Source organism: Scyliorhinus canicula, chromosome 4 (assembly GCF_902713615.1).
Source record: "Scyliorhinus canicula chromosome 4, sScyCan1.1, whole genome shotgun sequence".
Classification (NCBI taxonomy): domain Eukaryota; kingdom Metazoa; phylum Chordata; class Chondrichthyes; order Carcharhiniformes; family Scyliorhinidae; genus Scyliorhinus; species Scyliorhinus canicula.
The window spans coordinates 194,549,632-194,567,776 of NC_052149.1; the positions used below are offsets into that span (position 1 = coordinate 194,549,632).

Genomic DNA, 18,145 nt, shown 5'->3' on the forward strand with positions numbered 1-18,145 from the left:
CTTCACCCCCTCCCACTACCCCCTTCCCCCCCCACTACTCGCTCCCCCCCCCCCCCCCCCCCCCCCCCCGGCCGCTGCGTTCTCGGGGAAGCCTTCCCCAGTCTGCGGAGACTCCGGGACGGTCCGCTCACCTCCTCACTGCTCAACTTTAAAAAGCAGGTGTGGACAGCGACGGCGTGAACTGGGATCACGCCGTTGGGACTTCTTCCATCCGGGCCAGAGAATAGCGGGGGTGCCGGAGAATCGCCATTTTGGGTGCTTTGGGCGATTCTCCGGATTTTGCCGCGCAGAACACGACGGGACCAATTACGCCGTCTGGGAGAATCGCGGGAGTGCGTCAGACCGCCGTCGCATGAAAAACTGGCGCCGCCCACTATTCTCCCAACCGACGCGGCCTCGGAGAATCGCGCACCTTGTTTTTGTCGGAAAAACCCTTCTGGTTCACGGATGTCCTTTAGGGAAGGAAATCTGCTATCCTAACCTGGTCTGGCCTAGCTGTGACTCCAGGCCCACAGAAATGACTCTTAACTACACCCTGAAGGGCAATTAGGGATGGGCAATAAATGCTGACCCAGCCAGCGATATCCACGTCCCATGAACGAATAAGAAAAAAAATGATAACCTGGCCCCCCCCAAGTTTTTTTAAATAAATCTATAGTACAAAATTCTAATTTTTTTCCAATTAATGAGCAATTTAGCATGGCCAATCCCCCTACCCTGCACATAGAACATAGAACAGTACAGCACAGAACAGGCCCTTCGGCCCTCGATGTTGTGCCGAGCAATGATCACCCTACTCAAACCCACGTATCCACCCTATACCCGTAACCCAACAACCCCCCCTTTAACCTTACTCTTTAGGACACTACGGGCAATTTAGCATGGCCAATCCACCTAACCCGCACATCTTTGGACTGTGGGAGGAAACCGGAGCACCCGGAGGAAACCCACGCACACACGGGGAGGACGTGCAGACTCCACACAGACAGTGACCCAGCCGGGAATCGAACCTGGGACCCTGGAGCTGTGAAGCATTTATGCTAACCACCATGCTACCGTGCTGCCCCTTTGGGTTGTGGGGATTAGACCCATGCAGACACTGGGAGAATGTGCAAACTCCACAGAGACAGTGACCCAGTGTCGAGATCGAACCCGGGTCCTCGGTGCCATGAGGTTGCAGCACTAACCATTACACCACCGCGCCGCCCCTGGTCAGACCCCCAAAGGTGTCACTTTTTAAAAAATAAATTTAGAGTACCCAATTCATTTTTTTTCCAATTAAGGAGCAATTTAGCATGTTCAATCCACCTACCTTGCACATCTTTGGGTTGTGGGGGCAAAACCCACGCAAACATGGGGAGATTGTGCAAACTCCACACGGACAGTGACCCAGAGCCAGGATCGAACCTGGGACCTCGGCGCCGTGAGACTGCAGTGCTACCACTGCGCCACCGTGCTGCCAAGATGTCACTTTTGTCATAAAAACAAAACTTCCATCAAATCTAAAATATTAAATGATCCTCCTAAAGTAGAGATTAGAATGGAAATTTCACAGCACATCCTCAAGCCGGAGGTCCAAGGCCACCTGCGATTAAAGGCCGAATTTTCGTCAAGGAGACGGTGTCAGGAATCGGGAGATTACATTACTCCTCCATCCTGGAGGGGCCTAACTGCCTCATTTCCATGTCAGGGAGGTGGGCATGGGCTGAATACAGACCAGCTGTCTCCAGATAAAGGCATAAGGCAGCAATGGAGGCAGCCAGATGGTGAAGCTGGCAAGTTAAAAGGCACACTTCCATTTATAGACATCGACCCTCTTCTATCCCTCACTCCTTGCCCCCCATCACCACCATCAAGCACTTTCATATCTCCTATACCTCTCATATCCCCCATGGCCCTTCCATATTCACTCACCCAGTATGCACTAGGTACTCACCCAGTGATCTATATAATAACACTGAAAGGTTTTGGAGACACTTTGGGGGTACAAAATGTCTGTTCAACACTCTCTTTTCAAAGCATTGCCCCTCTTACGTACTCAGAAAGCTGTCAATCAATCACAGACAGTGAAAGTCCAATTAAGGAAACCTTCTGAGAGCCTAGCCATCCATCTGACTGTTGAAATAGTTGCACCACAGAAAGAACATCTCTCAGTTGACAGCTGTTGCTCCCTGATCTATTCTGTCAATCGCACAATTTATTTACACAATAGAGAGGTTTCTTGTGCTTGTAGTTTTAGCTTGATACTTCAAAGTATCTGATGAATGACACTTTTATTGGGTTATAGTGAAAGCAGTTTTTTTAGTAAAGTGAATGACTGGGCAACACGGTAACGCAGCGGTTAGCACTGCTGCCTACAGCGCTGAGGACTCGGTTTCAATCCCAGCCCCGGGTCACTATCTGGGTGGAGTTTGCACATTCTCCACGTGTCTGCGTAGGTTTCACCCCCGCAACACAAAGATTTGCAGGTTAGATGGATTGGCCACGCTAAATTGCCCCTTAATTGGTAAAAAAAAAAATAATTGGGTACTCTAAATTTAGTTTATTTTTTTTATTTAAAAAATGAATTATATTTTAAATGCATAAACATACCCTATTCCAACTGTAGGGTTCATTGGTTTTATGCAGAGTGTGTACTGGGTGAATGGCAATTGAAGTGACATGGGGGTCATGGGGGAAGCGGGTGGCTGTGGGGAGACTGCTGGCATGTGGACCGGGGGTGTAATATGAGTGAGATCCTTCGAACTAGTCTTTCAAAAGGTTCCTTCATTCCAGATCATGACCCATCACACCTCTTAAGGTGCCTTGAACCACATGTCTTTTAAAAGCTCTGTTGACTCTATGAAAATTGCAGAGGGCTAGGAAATGCCTATCCCTGCAATAGAGCCAGCCAGGTCGGCAGTGCCGAGTGCAGACTCACAACCTGCACCAGCCCGCACCCTTAGCTGGTGAAATTGGGGGCAACAGGAATGGGATCAGGAATCCCAGAATTGGAAGTCCTGTTGGATGATTGTAACAATTTTCAAGGACCCATTGCTATACATGCTACTCAAGATCAGGCCACCGACTGGTCTCTGTTCTCATGGCACCTTTGGCCTTGAGTGCCTTCTTCATTTTTGTTTTCTTTTATAAATTTAGAGTTTTTTTCCAATTAAGGGGCAATTTAGTGTGGCCAACTCACCTACCCTGCACATCTTTGGGTTTTGTGGGTGAGACCCACGCAAACACAGGGAGAATGTGCAAATTCCACATGGACAGTGGCCCGGGGCAGGGATCGAACCCGGGTCCTCGGCGCCGTGAAGCAGCAGTGCTAACCACTGCCCAACTGTGCCACCCCGCGCACCTTCTTCATGACAGATTCCTTTTTCTTCCATTCTTGCACCAGTTTTTCATTAATACAGAATCCTCTCATTGCAGCAGGTCAGTTTTCACCGAGTTAGCAAATGTTGCAACTATTTGTTTGAAACCAGCTTCATACTTCATTTGTTTTGTTGGAAGAGTTATTTCTCTCTGCCTTTCACCACATAGTCTGCTCTGTATGAACGTGTTTAAACTCCCACTCACCTTCGCAACACCACCCCTATCATCTGCTTGATCCCTTGTGCCAAGTTAGCAGGTACCAGTAATTAACACATGCATTTGTGGGGTGAAAAATGAGGCCTACTACCAATGTGAACATAGCATGTCGTGACTGAAAATGGGAGTCGTCTTACATGCTGAGTAAATGCAAAGGCTCAATTTTGCTGTTGGGAAAATGGAGTCGTGTTATATGCCTGGTGGACTTGCGTGTTGCAACCTACGGTACTTAGCTTTTGTCGGGGTCTCCTAATAAAGAGAAATTTCTTGCTCTCAGGTATGATATGGACAGAATGCAAAGAAATGTGGGCAGAAGGACCCAAAGAATATGTCATGCATCTGTGGAACATTCTAGATTTCGGGATGTTGTCGATCTTTGTTGCCTCATTCACTGCAAGGTTTATGGCATTTCTAAAGGCTTCGGAAGCACAGCTGTATGTTGATATGTATGTAAAGGCCAACGATCTCTCCAAGGCATCACTGCCTCCAGAGGTTGAATACTTCACTTATGGTAAGTTGAATTACTGGCTTATTTTACTTGCTGCAGTCCATTGGCATGGAGTCTAATAAAATGCTCCACCCCAGACTCTTTGATGTTCCTGAAAACTGCAAATTTTATAAGGTATATGATTCCTATGATTTCAATTATAATTCATTTCCATATGAAACAGCCAATGTCACTTATCTGCCAACTCCAACTATCCACAGACCATAAGTGCTTATAGGGTGCCCCCATGTGGTACAATCCTTGTGATGACATTAAATTTAGCCTCTGTTCCGTGAACATTAAAGATTTCATAACACTTGCTCATTGAAGAACAGGTAATTCATCCGGTGTCCTGACCAACATTCCCTGTAAACCATTGCCATTGCAAACACACTGTCTAACCGTCCCACAAGAGCAACGAACAGCAGGTGTGAGCAATCTGAAATAAAACCTGAAAATCTTGTAAATACTCAGCACCTTGAAGAGAGAAACAAGAGTTAACGTTTCTCATTGTGTGAGAAAGGGCCATTGACCTGAAATGCTAACTCTGTCTAATCGGTTGTTCATTTGTTGGGCTTCAGTGTGCACAAATTGACTGCTGCATTTACCCACTGGACTAACAGCAGATTGAAAATAAACAACACATGCACTCGGTGAACCCTGTAGAAATAGCAATGGATGAAATAGGAAAAAAAATAGGAGTGTCTCAGCAAGCTTTATGCTTGTTTCAACAAATACAAAGCGGCAATCAACCATGTCAATAGAATGCATAGCTATCTCGGATGTGTCTGAGAAAGTCATGGTCATACTATACTGTCCAATTGTCAGACTACAGTCGGAATACTGTGTCTCATTCTGCCGGACGAGAAACAAGAGGGCACTCAGGCATTGGAGGCATTGCACAGAAAAGTCATGACGCTGATCCCAAATGTCAGGGTTTGAATTATGAGGAAAGATTTACTAGACTCAGGTTCCTCAAGCTTGAAGGAGGCATCCAAGAGGTTATTTTGGGCCTGATCTTCAAAGTAGGTCAGGTACCTTACACCCAGATTAATTCTAGGTCCCAGCCCCGCACCTCAACAATGTCACTCTTGAAGCACTATTTTGACATTCAAATGCTGTAATTGGGCAGATGGCGATCTCAGCGCCAAGCCAATGGCGCTGAGCACCTCCAGGAAGCAGGAGCTGCCTGCCCGATACCACCAGCAAAGGCAAGCAGCAAGCATATTGGCATGTTGAGGGCTAGCGCTGCCTTGCAAAACACAGCAGGCAGTTCATCAGAAGACCATGAGTAGGAACACAGAGGAAAGTGTCCATGTAAACGAAGGAAAGGTACAGCGCTGGACCCGGCAGCACTAGTTGGCCCATTAAGGTATTAAGGGCGGAATCAATGGAAAATTTTCAAAGTTCATTTTTTGGTAGGTTTTGCTGAGAGTTTCCCAGTTCCCCACGACTATCCAATGACATTGAGTCACATTTTTGGGCCTTGGGGAGTTTCTCACCGGTTTAGCCCACACGTAGAATTTATTCCGCACTGGGGAGCTGAACTGCAAGATTGGGCCACCATTTTAAAAGGGTGTCCCGATCTCTAAGTGAGCTTGTGGACCCCCCCCCACACACACCCACCCATGGGCAATGTCACTCCCCACACACATGAGCACTACGCCACACCCCCAAGTGAGGACGCCCCACTTCGGGGTCCCTTGGGCCCCTCCCTCATCAGACCCCGAAGAGCCATGAAAGCCCCCTCTTCCAGGACTTCGACCCCCCCCCCCCCAACCTTCCAGAGGCCCCTACGTACCTGCCCTGTGCAGCCCCACCTTCAAACCCCCCCTTCACCCTCTTTTCATGGGCATGACCCCCTAGGGCCCTGACCTTGGCAGTGCCATCCTAATAACTGGGCAGTACTCCTGCCAGCTTGACAGTGCCACCCAGCACCATGGCAGTGCCAAGGTGCCAGTTGAACTGTGACAAGGTGCTGCGTTACAGGGGAAGGTGTAGGGGGGCATTCTGCACTATCCCTGACCACCCACAGGTCTCCATAGGCCTGGGGTCTGGCCTGGGAGACCCCCTGCATGCCGTTGTGCCTGGTCCACATTCTTCTGGACTAGTACTGATTGGCGCCCGGTTGCAGCCTCCTTGGGGAGATCAGTGAATCAAGGGAGGCTGGTAGATCCCAGGTAGGTAGGCCCTACTTCGAGTGCCATTTGGTCTTGCCACTTTTGGGCAGAGTTTCAATTCCAACGCCTCGCGGGACTTGGGTGTATCCCGTGAGGCATGGAGGCTGGCAGGAGGCCTCTCCTGGGATTTACCAGCCACATTGTGCCCTCCCTCGAGCGCAACCCAGCCACAGGATTGCGCCCTTAAGTTAAATGAACTTTCCCATGTCCCCACAATGAGCCCGACATCTGGGCACAGATGTGCACCAAACCTTCTCGGTTCACTGAAATAAAGATTAGCAATCATATTCTGCACCAGACAGACCCTTTAACAAGCTCCTTAAGTTGCTAAGAAGCCTGTATTTAGCGACAAGCAGATTTCCCATTCCCAAACCCCATGAGCCCTTCGAAAATCCCAAAATGTCCTAGAGGTGTCGGGATCCTCAACCTCAGGGACCGCAATTTTGAAATAGCATCTGCACCAGGTCCCAAACCTGCAGCATTTAAAAATCCAGGGTTTTATATCAGTATGCAAAATAGTAAATGGTATATCGGGAATATTACTTTCAATAAAATAATGGGAATAGGACAAGGGAGCACAGATTCAAACTATTAAAAGGTAACCTGAGTGTTATATTCCAGGAATCCAATTGGTGAATGAGAGAATTGGAGCCAATATTTACACACTTTTATAAGTTTTATTTATCATATTACATATTATAAGCATGTACCTAAAAACAACCACAGTTCAGTTTTAATGTTATTCCATCATGTTAGAATGTTTGAGAATCCCTGGGATGGCCTATTTCAACACAAGGTGGGCAATTTTCCGTCCCTGTTTTGTACAGACGCATTCTTGCGAGAGGGACATAACAGGATTTGCAACAGGGAGATCTCAGATTAAGATCGTTTCCACCCGCCGCCAGCAACGTAACCAAGTTCAAGCCCAGTGAGGGGGTGCACCTGATGACCATCAATTTAAATTCATTTTTATATTCAATATTGGCTGAACAATGAATTTTCCAGCAAAGCCATGCCACACGCCGGCATGTTGTAATGCTGACGGGAATCACTACTGTTCTCCAAAAACAGAGACCAGACATGATTACCACACCAGGAGCTTGGAGACCAGTGTAGCCCCCTGGGTGGTCAGGGACAAGGCAGGGCACAGCCACTGGCAGTGCCAACCTGTGGCACTGCTGGGCTGGCACTACCGGGACAGGGACCTGAAGGGAACAGGGGGCATGTGGACAACCCCATAGCAAGAGTTTGCTTCACATGGGGGGGGGGGGGGGGGGGGGGGGATACGAGGGCACTGATGCCCCAAAGACCAGGGGCGGGATTCTCCCAACGGGAGACTAAGTGCCAACGGCGGAGTGAAAACCGGAGTGTTTCACTCCGGCATCGGAGGCCACTCCTCACCCCCTATTCTCCCACCCCCGAGGGGCTCGGAGTGGTGCCGTGTCATTTACGCGCGCCAGGCCTTGGCGCTGTGTAAAAGTGGCGCCGCGTAAATGACATCACCGCGCATGCGCAGGTTGGCCGGCGCCAACCCGCGCATGCGCGGTTGCCGTCCTCCCCTTGGGCGGCCCGCAATAAATGTCTGAGTGATCTTGCGGGGCGGCGGAGGAAAGGAGAGCGTCCTTTAGAGACGCCAGCCCGCCGATCGGTGGGCACCGATCGCGGGCCAGACCCCTTTTGAGCGCCCCCCCCGGTGCTCGACCCACCCCCCCCCCCCCGTGCTCGACCTCCCCCCCCCCCCCCCCACAGGCCGCTCCAGCAGCATTCCCAAGCCGTTCACGCTGGCAGCGACCATGTATGGTCGCCACCAGCGTGAACCCGTCGTGTTGGGCAGGCCGCTCGGCCCATCCTGGTCGGTGAACCGCCGCTCGCCCGTTACAAATGGCGAGCGGCGATTCTCCAAGCGGCCAGCCAGTTTGGGGGAGGGGGTGGGAATCGCTTGCGGGTGCCGGGGCGTCGTGGCAGGACTCGCGATTCTCCCACCCGGCGTGGGGGGGGGGGGGGGGGGGGGGGAGAATTGCACCCCAGAGATTAGGAGTGAGTGGGGTGGGAGGCTGAAGACCCGATGACGATGATGAGGGGCGTTTGGGGGCAATGCCAGCGATGATTGTCGCAGAGGGGTCTTTAACCAGGATTTGTGATCAGGGCGCCCGTGGAGTCGGGCTTGCTGGCGTCTTTGGGCCCCACCCCTCACAATGACGGCGCACACACGGCCCCCTTTCTAAAGAATGGCAAAGTGCGGGAAGATCGCAACAGAAAATCTGTCTGTTTTTCTGTGGAGAAACACACCCTGTTTTCAGTCAGAACCTGGCCCGTTGCCATTCGATCGAAGCCACTGAGCCATTATTGCTGCTCTTGCTCGCGTGACATTTCATAAAATACTATTCCCGAAATGTTCTCAAATGTATTTGAATTATGGTCAATAGCATAACAGTACATTCCATAGCTCAAAAAATAAAAAACTAGCCCCATATAAGATAACTTTGATTTTGCAGCGTGTGGGATATATTTCATAAACCAAGAAAATCTCTTTCATGACTAAATATACAGATGCTAATATTAATTCAACGTAAATTTACTAAAAAGAAATGGATTCTGCAAAAGTTTTACCACATTAATAATGAAAATAGAAGACGCTGATATCAATGGCATAACTTTATCTAATCTGCACATTTGTTGATTTGTCAGCTCCGGGATTTATTTCTCAGATGTGTGTTTTCTCCCTCACTTTCTCCCAGCTAGGAACAAGTGGCTTCCATCTGATCCACAAATCATATCAGAAGGGCTTTATGCAATCGCAATTGTGTTAAGTTTCTCCCGAATTGCTTACATTCTACCAGCAAATGAAAGCTTTGGCCCTCTGCAGATCTCCCTTGGAAGGACGGTGAAAGACATTTTCAAGTTCATGGTCATATTCATTATGGTATTTGTTGCGTTCATGTTTGGAATGTTCAACCTTTATTCCTACTATCTGGGAGCAAAGTATAATCCAGCCTTTACAACGTAAGTAAATGCATAGTTCCCACTTCATAATATAGATATTAATATTTTATACAGTAGAACAGATTTTATGCAATGATTTAATAAACACTGGCATTTTAGCTATTTCCTATGCAAATTTATTCCATTAAAAAAAGTGGCAATATTTCAATAATAGAAATGAAATTCTAGTTTACCTCTTTTGGTTTTTTTAAATTCTGGGATTGTTGCTTATTACTTAATGGTATTCGTTAAACCACATATTTGTGTATGACCTATATAGCAACAACTATTTTGTGGGCACCAGCATGTGTAAAGAAAAAAAAAAATCTATCCACTGTTAACTAGGGAAGATTGTGTCCCTCTTCTCTCATTCTAAGAAGAATTACTATGTTAGTAAAATACTAACAATACCTTGAATAAAAATGTTTATTAAAGTCTCGCTGGACATATTATCAATCAATTTACTGTTGCAAAGAAACATTCAATGACTGCAATATCTATTAGGATAGGAAAATAAGGAACAAGAAAAAGCCATTCAGCTCCTTAAACACATTCACTATTGACTATGAACACCTAATTCCGACATCTCCTGAGAAAGCATTCCACAAAGCATTCCAATTTTTTTTTTTTTATTTAAATTTAGATTACCCAATTATTTTTTCCAATTAAGGGGCAATTTAGCGTGGCCAATCCACCTACTCTGCACATTTTTGGGTTGTGGGGGCGAAACCCACGCAGACACGGGGAGAATGTGCAAACTTCACACAGACAGTGACCCAGAGCCGGGATCGAACCTGGGACCTCAGCGCCGTGAGGCGGTTGTGCTAACCACTAGGCCACCGTCCTGCCCCAAAGCATTCCAATTTAGTTCAATGTAACAAAAACATTTGCTTAACAATATCTTGCCCCATGCCCCACAAGCTACATTAAGGAAAGCTCTGGAATACTGATCTAACCTGGCATCATCATTATTATTCTTTATTAGGTCTTTTCCATGATTATAGTAGCTGAGCGACACCAGGATCAATACAAGACTTAACCATCTCCATTTATAAACAATTTTTTAACCCTCAGTCACTCTTATAACTAGATATTCATTGATCTATTTTTTTTTTTGCTGGGAGTCTATTCCATATAATCATTACTGTTACAAATTTCTTTCAATTTGAAATTATTCTTGAGCTCTCTTAATTTGATACACTCACATTCCCTAATGTTATGCTCACAGTCAATGTTACATAATCTACATTTAGCATCTTATAATTCCGAACAACATTTACAAAATTTGACTTATTGCCCTTAATCTTTGTTTACTCATTGAAAATAAATTAATTTATGTGTAACTTTCTTCAGTACTTAGTGACAATGTCCTGAAATCATATTTTCACTCTTTGTTGAAATATCTTCCATTGATCATTGTTATAATATTCCAGATGTCGATTTGTCAATATTCTATACTAAATCAGATTATTAATAATTAAGCCTTGAAGAATTATTGGGCTACCTTATCAAACATCACATTGTTGAAAATGAGATGTGTGCTTGAACAAAAATACAAATTGTGTTTCCACTCTTTCCGAGTTTCAGAACGGTTAAAAGATCTGTCTGACATTAAAGATATTGGGCAGAATTCTCCGCTCCCCACGCCGGGTGGGAGAATCGCAGGAGGGCCGGGCGACTCACACCACCCCGCCCTGGCATCCCCCGCGATTCTCCCATCCCCCCCGCTCACAGAATCGCCGCTCGCCTTTTTTCACGCCGACTGCCGATTCTCCGGCCCGGAAGGGCCGAACGGCCTGACGTTCCCGACCGGTTCACGACGGCGGCAACCACACCTGGTCGCTGCCGTCGTGAACATGGCGTCAAATGCTCGTTTGTGGCTTGTGGGGGGCGGAGAGGGGAGTGAGCACCACTGCCGTGCTCGGAAGGGGATTGGCCCGCGATCAGTGCCCACCGATCGTCAGGCCGGCGTCTCCAAGAGACGCACTCTTCCCCCTCCGCCGCCCCGCAAGATCAAGCCGCCGTGTCTTGCGGGGCAGCGGAGGGGAAGACGGCAACCGCGCATGCGCGGGATGGAGCCGGCAGCTGTCGTGACGTCAGCCACTCATACTTGGGTTGGAGCCGGCCAACCTGCGCATGCGCGGCTGACGTCACTTAGGCGCCGCCGTCGCGTCATTCTCGACGCGCCGCCTTGACGCAAGCATCAAGGCCCGGCGGCTGAGATTTACGGAGCGCTGCTCGTAGCCCCCTGGGGGGGGGGGGGTGAATAGGGTGCAAGGAGCGGCCTCCGAGGCCATCGTGAAACTCGGCCGAGTTCACGACGGCCTTCCCGATGCCGCGCAGGAGCGGAGAATTCCGCCCATTGTTAAGCAAATGTTTTTGTTACATTGAACTAAATTGGACCATTCAACCCGTCATCATCTCGAAAGCATGCAAAATATCTCATTCGGATTTCTGTGCTCATCCAAACACTGAATTGAATTACCTGCTGTGTGTGTTCTGGTTCCATTGACAGCACGTGCTATGGTGTATATCATTTGATGAATAGAAACTTTTAAGGTATATATAAATGCTCAAACACTAAAAGGAATATAAACAGTTCCTCAATGATTTTTTTAAAAACATAACTTTCTAACAAATATTAAATTAATTTTATTAATTTTAACAGTGCAAAATTCCAATAGTTCATTTCTTTGCTACAAGTTAGTGTACTTCTTCCCTAACGAAGAAAAATAATACCTATATAAGATTGATTAAATGCAGATGTTTGGAGGCAGAAAAGCTTCCGGTTTGGGGGTGGAGGGATGCATGCTTTAGTGGATCAATGAGTTTAAAAAGCAGTCCAAGGGTTGGAAACAATCACAACAATTATGATGGCTAATGTCTAAAACGAAATTATCATGTTTAGTTTCCTCCTTTCTGAAACACTGCACATGCCACGAGGAATAACCATTAGATTGGAAAGCTTCTGAGTGTTCATATATGGATTGTAAACACACTGGGACTGAAAACCCACAACCCTTCTGTAACTTCAGTAGGTCTGTGTTTATGAATGGTCTTCTAAGGTTCACGGCCTCTCTCCAAACATACATAGGAGGGCATGGGGATCCTACCTTCGTCGTTCCTGTTCCCCCCAAAATGGTGTTGAGATGGTTGGCCAGTGGACTGAGTGAAACCAGGCATTCTGGCCTGCCAAATGATCGACATGGGGCCCACCCGAGAATCCAGGATGACTCACTCCTCTGGGACCCGTGGTCTCCTTCAGCTGGTTTATGAACATGTACCCATAGTTTATATGGACATCCACCCATGGTGTCAAGAGCAAATTAAAATCCCAACCTTCAACATTTTGCGGAGACAGCACCAGAAGCCGTGGGTGGCAATATCCACGTACTGGAGTGTCAACCCTGTAGATTTTCAGCTTCATTTAACACATAAGCTTAAAGTAATTAAAATGCCCATGTAACAGTCTAATGATGTTACTGACTGCTCTATTTCAATAACTGCACAAGTTTGCACACATTGCCAGTTGGTTAAAACAATACATTTATACTTTATTGCTTAACGGTTCACTTACCAAAATAGCTGTGCTCTGATGTCTACAAAATGCTTCCGTTCAAATTTGTGGTCAGATTCTTTTGTAAAAAAAAATGTAATGTAGCAATCATGCTTTCAAAGACAGAATATATATTGCCCTGAAAGCTATGCAGTCTTTAAAATGATTTAAATTAATATTGAATCATCTGTTCAATGTTCTCTTCCATCCTTTTAGTGTTGAAGAGAGTTTCAAAACCTTATTCTGGTCGATATTTGGCTTGTCAGAAGTGATATCTGTTGTTCTCAAGTATGATCACAAGTTCATTGAGAACATAGGGTACATTTTGTATGGAGTTTACAATGTTACGATGGTGGTGGTGCTGCTTAATATGCTAATAGCCATGATCAACAGCTCATATCAAGAAATCGAGGTACGGTTTTAGAGCCTTTTCTTCAGAAAATAAAACTTCAAAGTTACGGGATGTTTAAAAATGTAATTCAGATATCAGTGTGCATGTGCTCAAATTCAGTAACAAGTGTACAGTGCAGCAAATGGATGGCCCTACTTCATCTAAAGTGTAACTGAAACAAATAGTTGTTTGAATATTGCTGAAAAACAGTATTGTTGAAGCTTTTTGTCTTGTACTCATCAGGACAATGTACAAGATTCCCAAAAGTAACGGGAACAACAATTTATACTTCATGAGAAGAGAGTGCTGATTGGTTGGCTGCCCCTCTTCCGTGGCTATGTTCACTGCCAGGTGTCTCTGGAAATGGAGCTCGCAGTGTCTACCGGCACCATTGAGACCTTCCTCGTGGGCACTATGCAGGATAGGTGCTTTGTAAACCCCTTGAATCACATTTTGTTCTGAGGTTTTAAGTTTCCTCCGAGATTTTGTTTACTTTAATGCAGTATTCTGTTTAATTTGATGCCGGAGCGGCACGGTGGCACAGCGGTTAGCACTGCTGCCCGACAGCTCCAGGGACCCAGGTTCAATTCCGGACTCGGGTGACTGACTGTGTTGAGTTTGCACTTCCTCCTCGTGTCTGCGTGTGTTTCCTCCGGGTGCTTTGATTTCCTCCCACAGTCCAAAGATGTGCAGGTTAGGTGGATTGGCCATGCTAAATTGCCCCTTAGTGTCCAAAAGGTTAGGTGGGGTTACTGGGTTACGGGGATAGGGTGGAGATATGGGCTTAAGTAGGGTGCTCTCTCCAAGGTCTGGTGCAGACTCGATGGGCTGAATGGCCTCCTTCTGCACTGCAAATTCTATGATTCTATGATCCCTTTAATGAGCTACATTTTAACGCATCCTTCAAATTGTTCTCCACTTGTTGATTTATTGAAAATGGGACTAGGAGCGACACAGTGGCACAGTGGTTAGCACCACTGCCTATGGTGCTGAGGACCTGGGTTAGATCCAGGCCCAGGTGACTGTCCTTGTGGAGTTTGCATATTCTCGCCATGTCTGCGTGAGGTTCGCCCCCACAACCCGAAGATGTGCAGGTCAGGTGGATTGGATACACTAAATTGCTCCTTAATTGGAAAAAAAATAATTGGGTACTCTAAATTTATATTAATAAAAAGAAAATGGGATTAGAATAGATAGATGCTTGAAGGCCAGTGCAGATACGATGGGCCAAAGGGCCTCTTTTTGTGCCAAAATCTTCGCCAACATGGCCTAAATTTTGGGCTTGTTAGGCGAGTGCAATCGATAGGGGCAGAAACTGATGTGAAACCCAACCCAGCCCGCAATTGGCTTCCAACAGACGCTGGATAGCCAATTAATGTGCCCCAAGAGAGGCTCAGCATTGCCAATGGACATGGGGCAAGAAGAGGACTGAGTGTAGATGTGGTTGGGGAGTTTAAAAGGAGCTCCTTGAAGACAGATAAACGCTGAGGATTAGCTTCAGAGAGGAGTTGATATTTTCAAACGGGCAGGTAGCAGTGTTGATATCCTGTGCAAGAAAATGTGCCTTCAAACCTTCTGGACCTGGAGCCCATGCCAGGTGGGATGGAAATGTATGGAACCAATCTGTCCCGTTTTTGGGATGAGTGCCTGTGAGTTCTCCTGGACGATGCAAAAGGAGGCCTCCATACTTAACTATCAAGGCATGGACAAAGGTGTCATGATGTAGCCTGAAGTTCTGGATGCAGTGCAGCAAGAGGTTCAGTGACCTCCTGCACTCTGCCAAGATGTATATTGAGTCCCCATATAACCGTGGAGAGATGTGTTTGTGTGTGACTGCACTCTTGGAGGTCTAAGGTGTGAAGCCCCGAGCTTAATGTTCACATCTTCAAGACTGCACGTGAGTGGACGGGATGGCTGTCATGTACATACACAATGTGAGGAGCACCTAAACCCACATCCTTTGGGGTGGAGGATGGTATGTTCTGGCAGAGGGGGGACTAATGAAAGCACTATTATTGTTGCAGGAAAAAATAAGTCAAATGCGTCAAATGCACAGGAGTGAGGACAAATGGGTGGTAGTATCCCAAATCTGTGGATACTAAGTCAGACTGAGGAACATATCCTTGAGATGACTTGTGAACTTGAAGCCAGGTCCATTGGTCCATAGTGCCCAGTCTACCTCATATTATCCTGGAAGAGCAAGATTTCTCAGATCTTTGAGCCACAAATGAAGCTAGATGTTTCACGCTGCGACTATGCAGTAGCAACACCAGTGGTATTCATCACTAACAGGATGCTACCATCAAGTCAAAAAGATGTTCTGTCTATCACACTAATGAGTAATGTGGTATTTGAATTTCAGTGCCAGTGTGATGCGAGGTATGTAGGCCGTACATCCCAAAGACTGGAGGACCATATCAAACAGCATGTCCCAGCGGTTCACAATGAACACATTTCAGACTGTACCCAACCAGCCCCTGGTACAAAACTGAAAACAGTGTCCAGCATTACATGTGACTCTGCGATTGGACAACATTTGTTAAATAATCCTCAGTGTGCTATGAATTATGCTGACAACCAATTTAAGAGAATCAGTCAGGTTCATAGTGCGGCACATTTGCGTGTACTAGACGGTACATATATTATTACACAGGGCCCTATTCTTTGCAGACAGAAAGAACATGTACACACATTGCACCTGTTTTGGCTAAACAAAATAAGTGACCACCAATTAATGACTCATTCCTCAGGGCAATGTCTTGACCAATCAGGTTCAAACTACCTGGTTTCAATTTCAAACATGCTTGGCGGTTAACTATCAGTCACCTGGTGTATTCTCCATAGTAATGCCTCTACCACAGATTACTTGCTAACTAACCAGCACTTTCTTCTCATACAGGATAAATTGTTTTCCCTTATATCAGGATCTTGCAAAATGTCCTGATGAGCACAAGATGAAAAGCTTTGACATGTCTCCTTTTTTCAGCAATACTCAAGTTCTGTACTACCAAACAAATATTTATAGGATTAAATGTGACTCAACTATTTCAGACACAGAATGGTAGAATACACACACAGATCTCCCATAATCCATATTGAACAAATACCAGTATAAAAGATTAACATCTCCTAATATTTCTTCCTCTGATGATTAACCAGCAATGCAGATTGGAATCAATCGATGTGTGAATGTTGGGGGAATTGTGGATCAGTCTTGTCAATGCTAGTTTAATAGTGGAATAACCTGCAAGACTCATTGTTGAGCTCATATATGAAGAATAGAACTTGAATGAAGCAACTTCATTGCAGTGCTAATGTAAGCCTACTTGTGTCACTAATAAGGATGGTCAGTAGTCATGGAAGTGTGGTCCACTCTATCAAGGGAGGAGGAGTGAAAATGGATAAAGAAAATGTGACAAATGGAGAAGTGTTAAGCTCGGCAAACCTGTGTTACAATTCCCATTGAGAACTTTTTAAAAATTTCAACTTCAAAATTCAAATAGCTAAAAAAGAAATGTCGCAACAGGATTTCCCATTTTAAAACCTTTTCTCTAGAAAATGACGAGGAAAAAATGGCTAAACCCTATTTTCATTTTCTTGGCAACGTAACCTTTAGAACAGTACAGCACAGAACAGGCCCTTCGGCCCTCGATGTTGTGCCGAGCAATGATCACCCTACTCAAACCAACGTGTCCACCCTATACCAGTAACCCCACCCCATTAACCTTATTTTTTAGGACACTAAGGGCAATTTAGCATGGCCAATCCACCTAACCCGCACATCTTTGGACTGTGGGAGGAAACCGGAGTACCCGGAGGAAACCCACGCACACACGGGGAGGACGTGCAGACTCCGCACAGACAGTGACCTTGCCGGGAACTGAACCAGGGACCCTGGAGCTGTGAAGCATTTATGCTAACCACCATGCTACCGTGCTGCCCTTTAAACTACAGAAAAGAACATTCCCCATTTATATTTATCACCCATTGCACTCTCCATGGCATTACAGTCTTTATCGCAAACAGTCCACAGTCACTACCAGCTTTCCAATGGGTTCATGTTGCCTTGAGTAGTAACTGCAGTCTCCAGGCACTGCAATCAATTTTTGAAGAGTTTCTTAAATCCACTACCAGCAGTAAAGCTGTGTCCCAATAATCCGTACTCTCTAGCCATGCCTGGACCAATCTCCCAGAAACTTTTGAGATGCATCCTGCATCTGCTTATGGTAAGTTTGCAAGACTAAGCGGTCTTTTCTCGCTGCTGGCCACACAAAATTGCTGTCTGTCTTTGATAGTCACTGATTTGTAAGGAAACCTGTGACCTGATCTCAAAAATAGCTACCTCTGCACACTGCCCCATGGCTATGTGAAATGCATGGCATCTATGTCCAAAGATGTGCGGGTTAGGTGGATTGGCCATGCTAAATTGCCCGTGGTGTAAGGTTAATGGGGGGATTGTTGGGTTACGGGTATACGTGTTACGTGGGTTAAGTAGGGTGAGCATTGCTCGGCACAACATCGAGGGCTGAAGGGCCTGTTCTGTGCTGTACTGTTCTATGTTCTATGTTCTATGTCGAAATGTTGATTAACTATTCTTGGCCCAACTCTCTTTTATCTTAGAATTAAATTGACAGTTTACAGCATAACTGTTTACAGCCCGCTTATTTTCAACACCTTTCTGGGACTTTGGGAGACTCAGAGTCTACCCATTGTGAACTCAGTGACTGCCTCCATTTTCTCCAACCGTGAACACTTCACATCATCACCGCAGCAGCACAAATGCTCCTTGTGACCTTTAACTGCTGCAGGCCCGTCGTCAAGCATACATCTGAACAGTTCATGACCCCCCCCCATCCATTTTACCCTAAATTAAAAACAGGGTCCCAGAACATATAAACCTCATAATTGTAAAACCTGGCTATTTCTGATAGATATCTCCCCCCACCTACTTCCTCCCAACAACTCCTATCAAT

The 18,145-nt window shown here is 46.1% G+C and overlaps 1 protein-coding gene across 1 annotated transcript in view; it reads left to right on the top strand.

The window, feature by feature from the left end:
• LOC119965276 (short transient receptor potential channel 7-like) overlaps positions 1 to 18,145 on the top strand; it is a 236,265-nt gene that overhangs the window by 202,327 nt on the left and 15,793 nt on the right. The window contains exons 6-8 of the mRNA XM_038795795.1: positions 3,854 to 4,087; positions 8,982 to 9,246; positions 12,998 to 13,193. Of these exons, the coding sequence (XP_038651723.1) occupies positions 3,854 to 4,087; positions 8,982 to 9,246; positions 12,998 to 13,193 (695 nt within the window). The remainder of the gene's footprint in view (positions 1 to 3,853; positions 4,088 to 8,981; positions 9,247 to 12,997; positions 13,194 to 18,145) is intronic.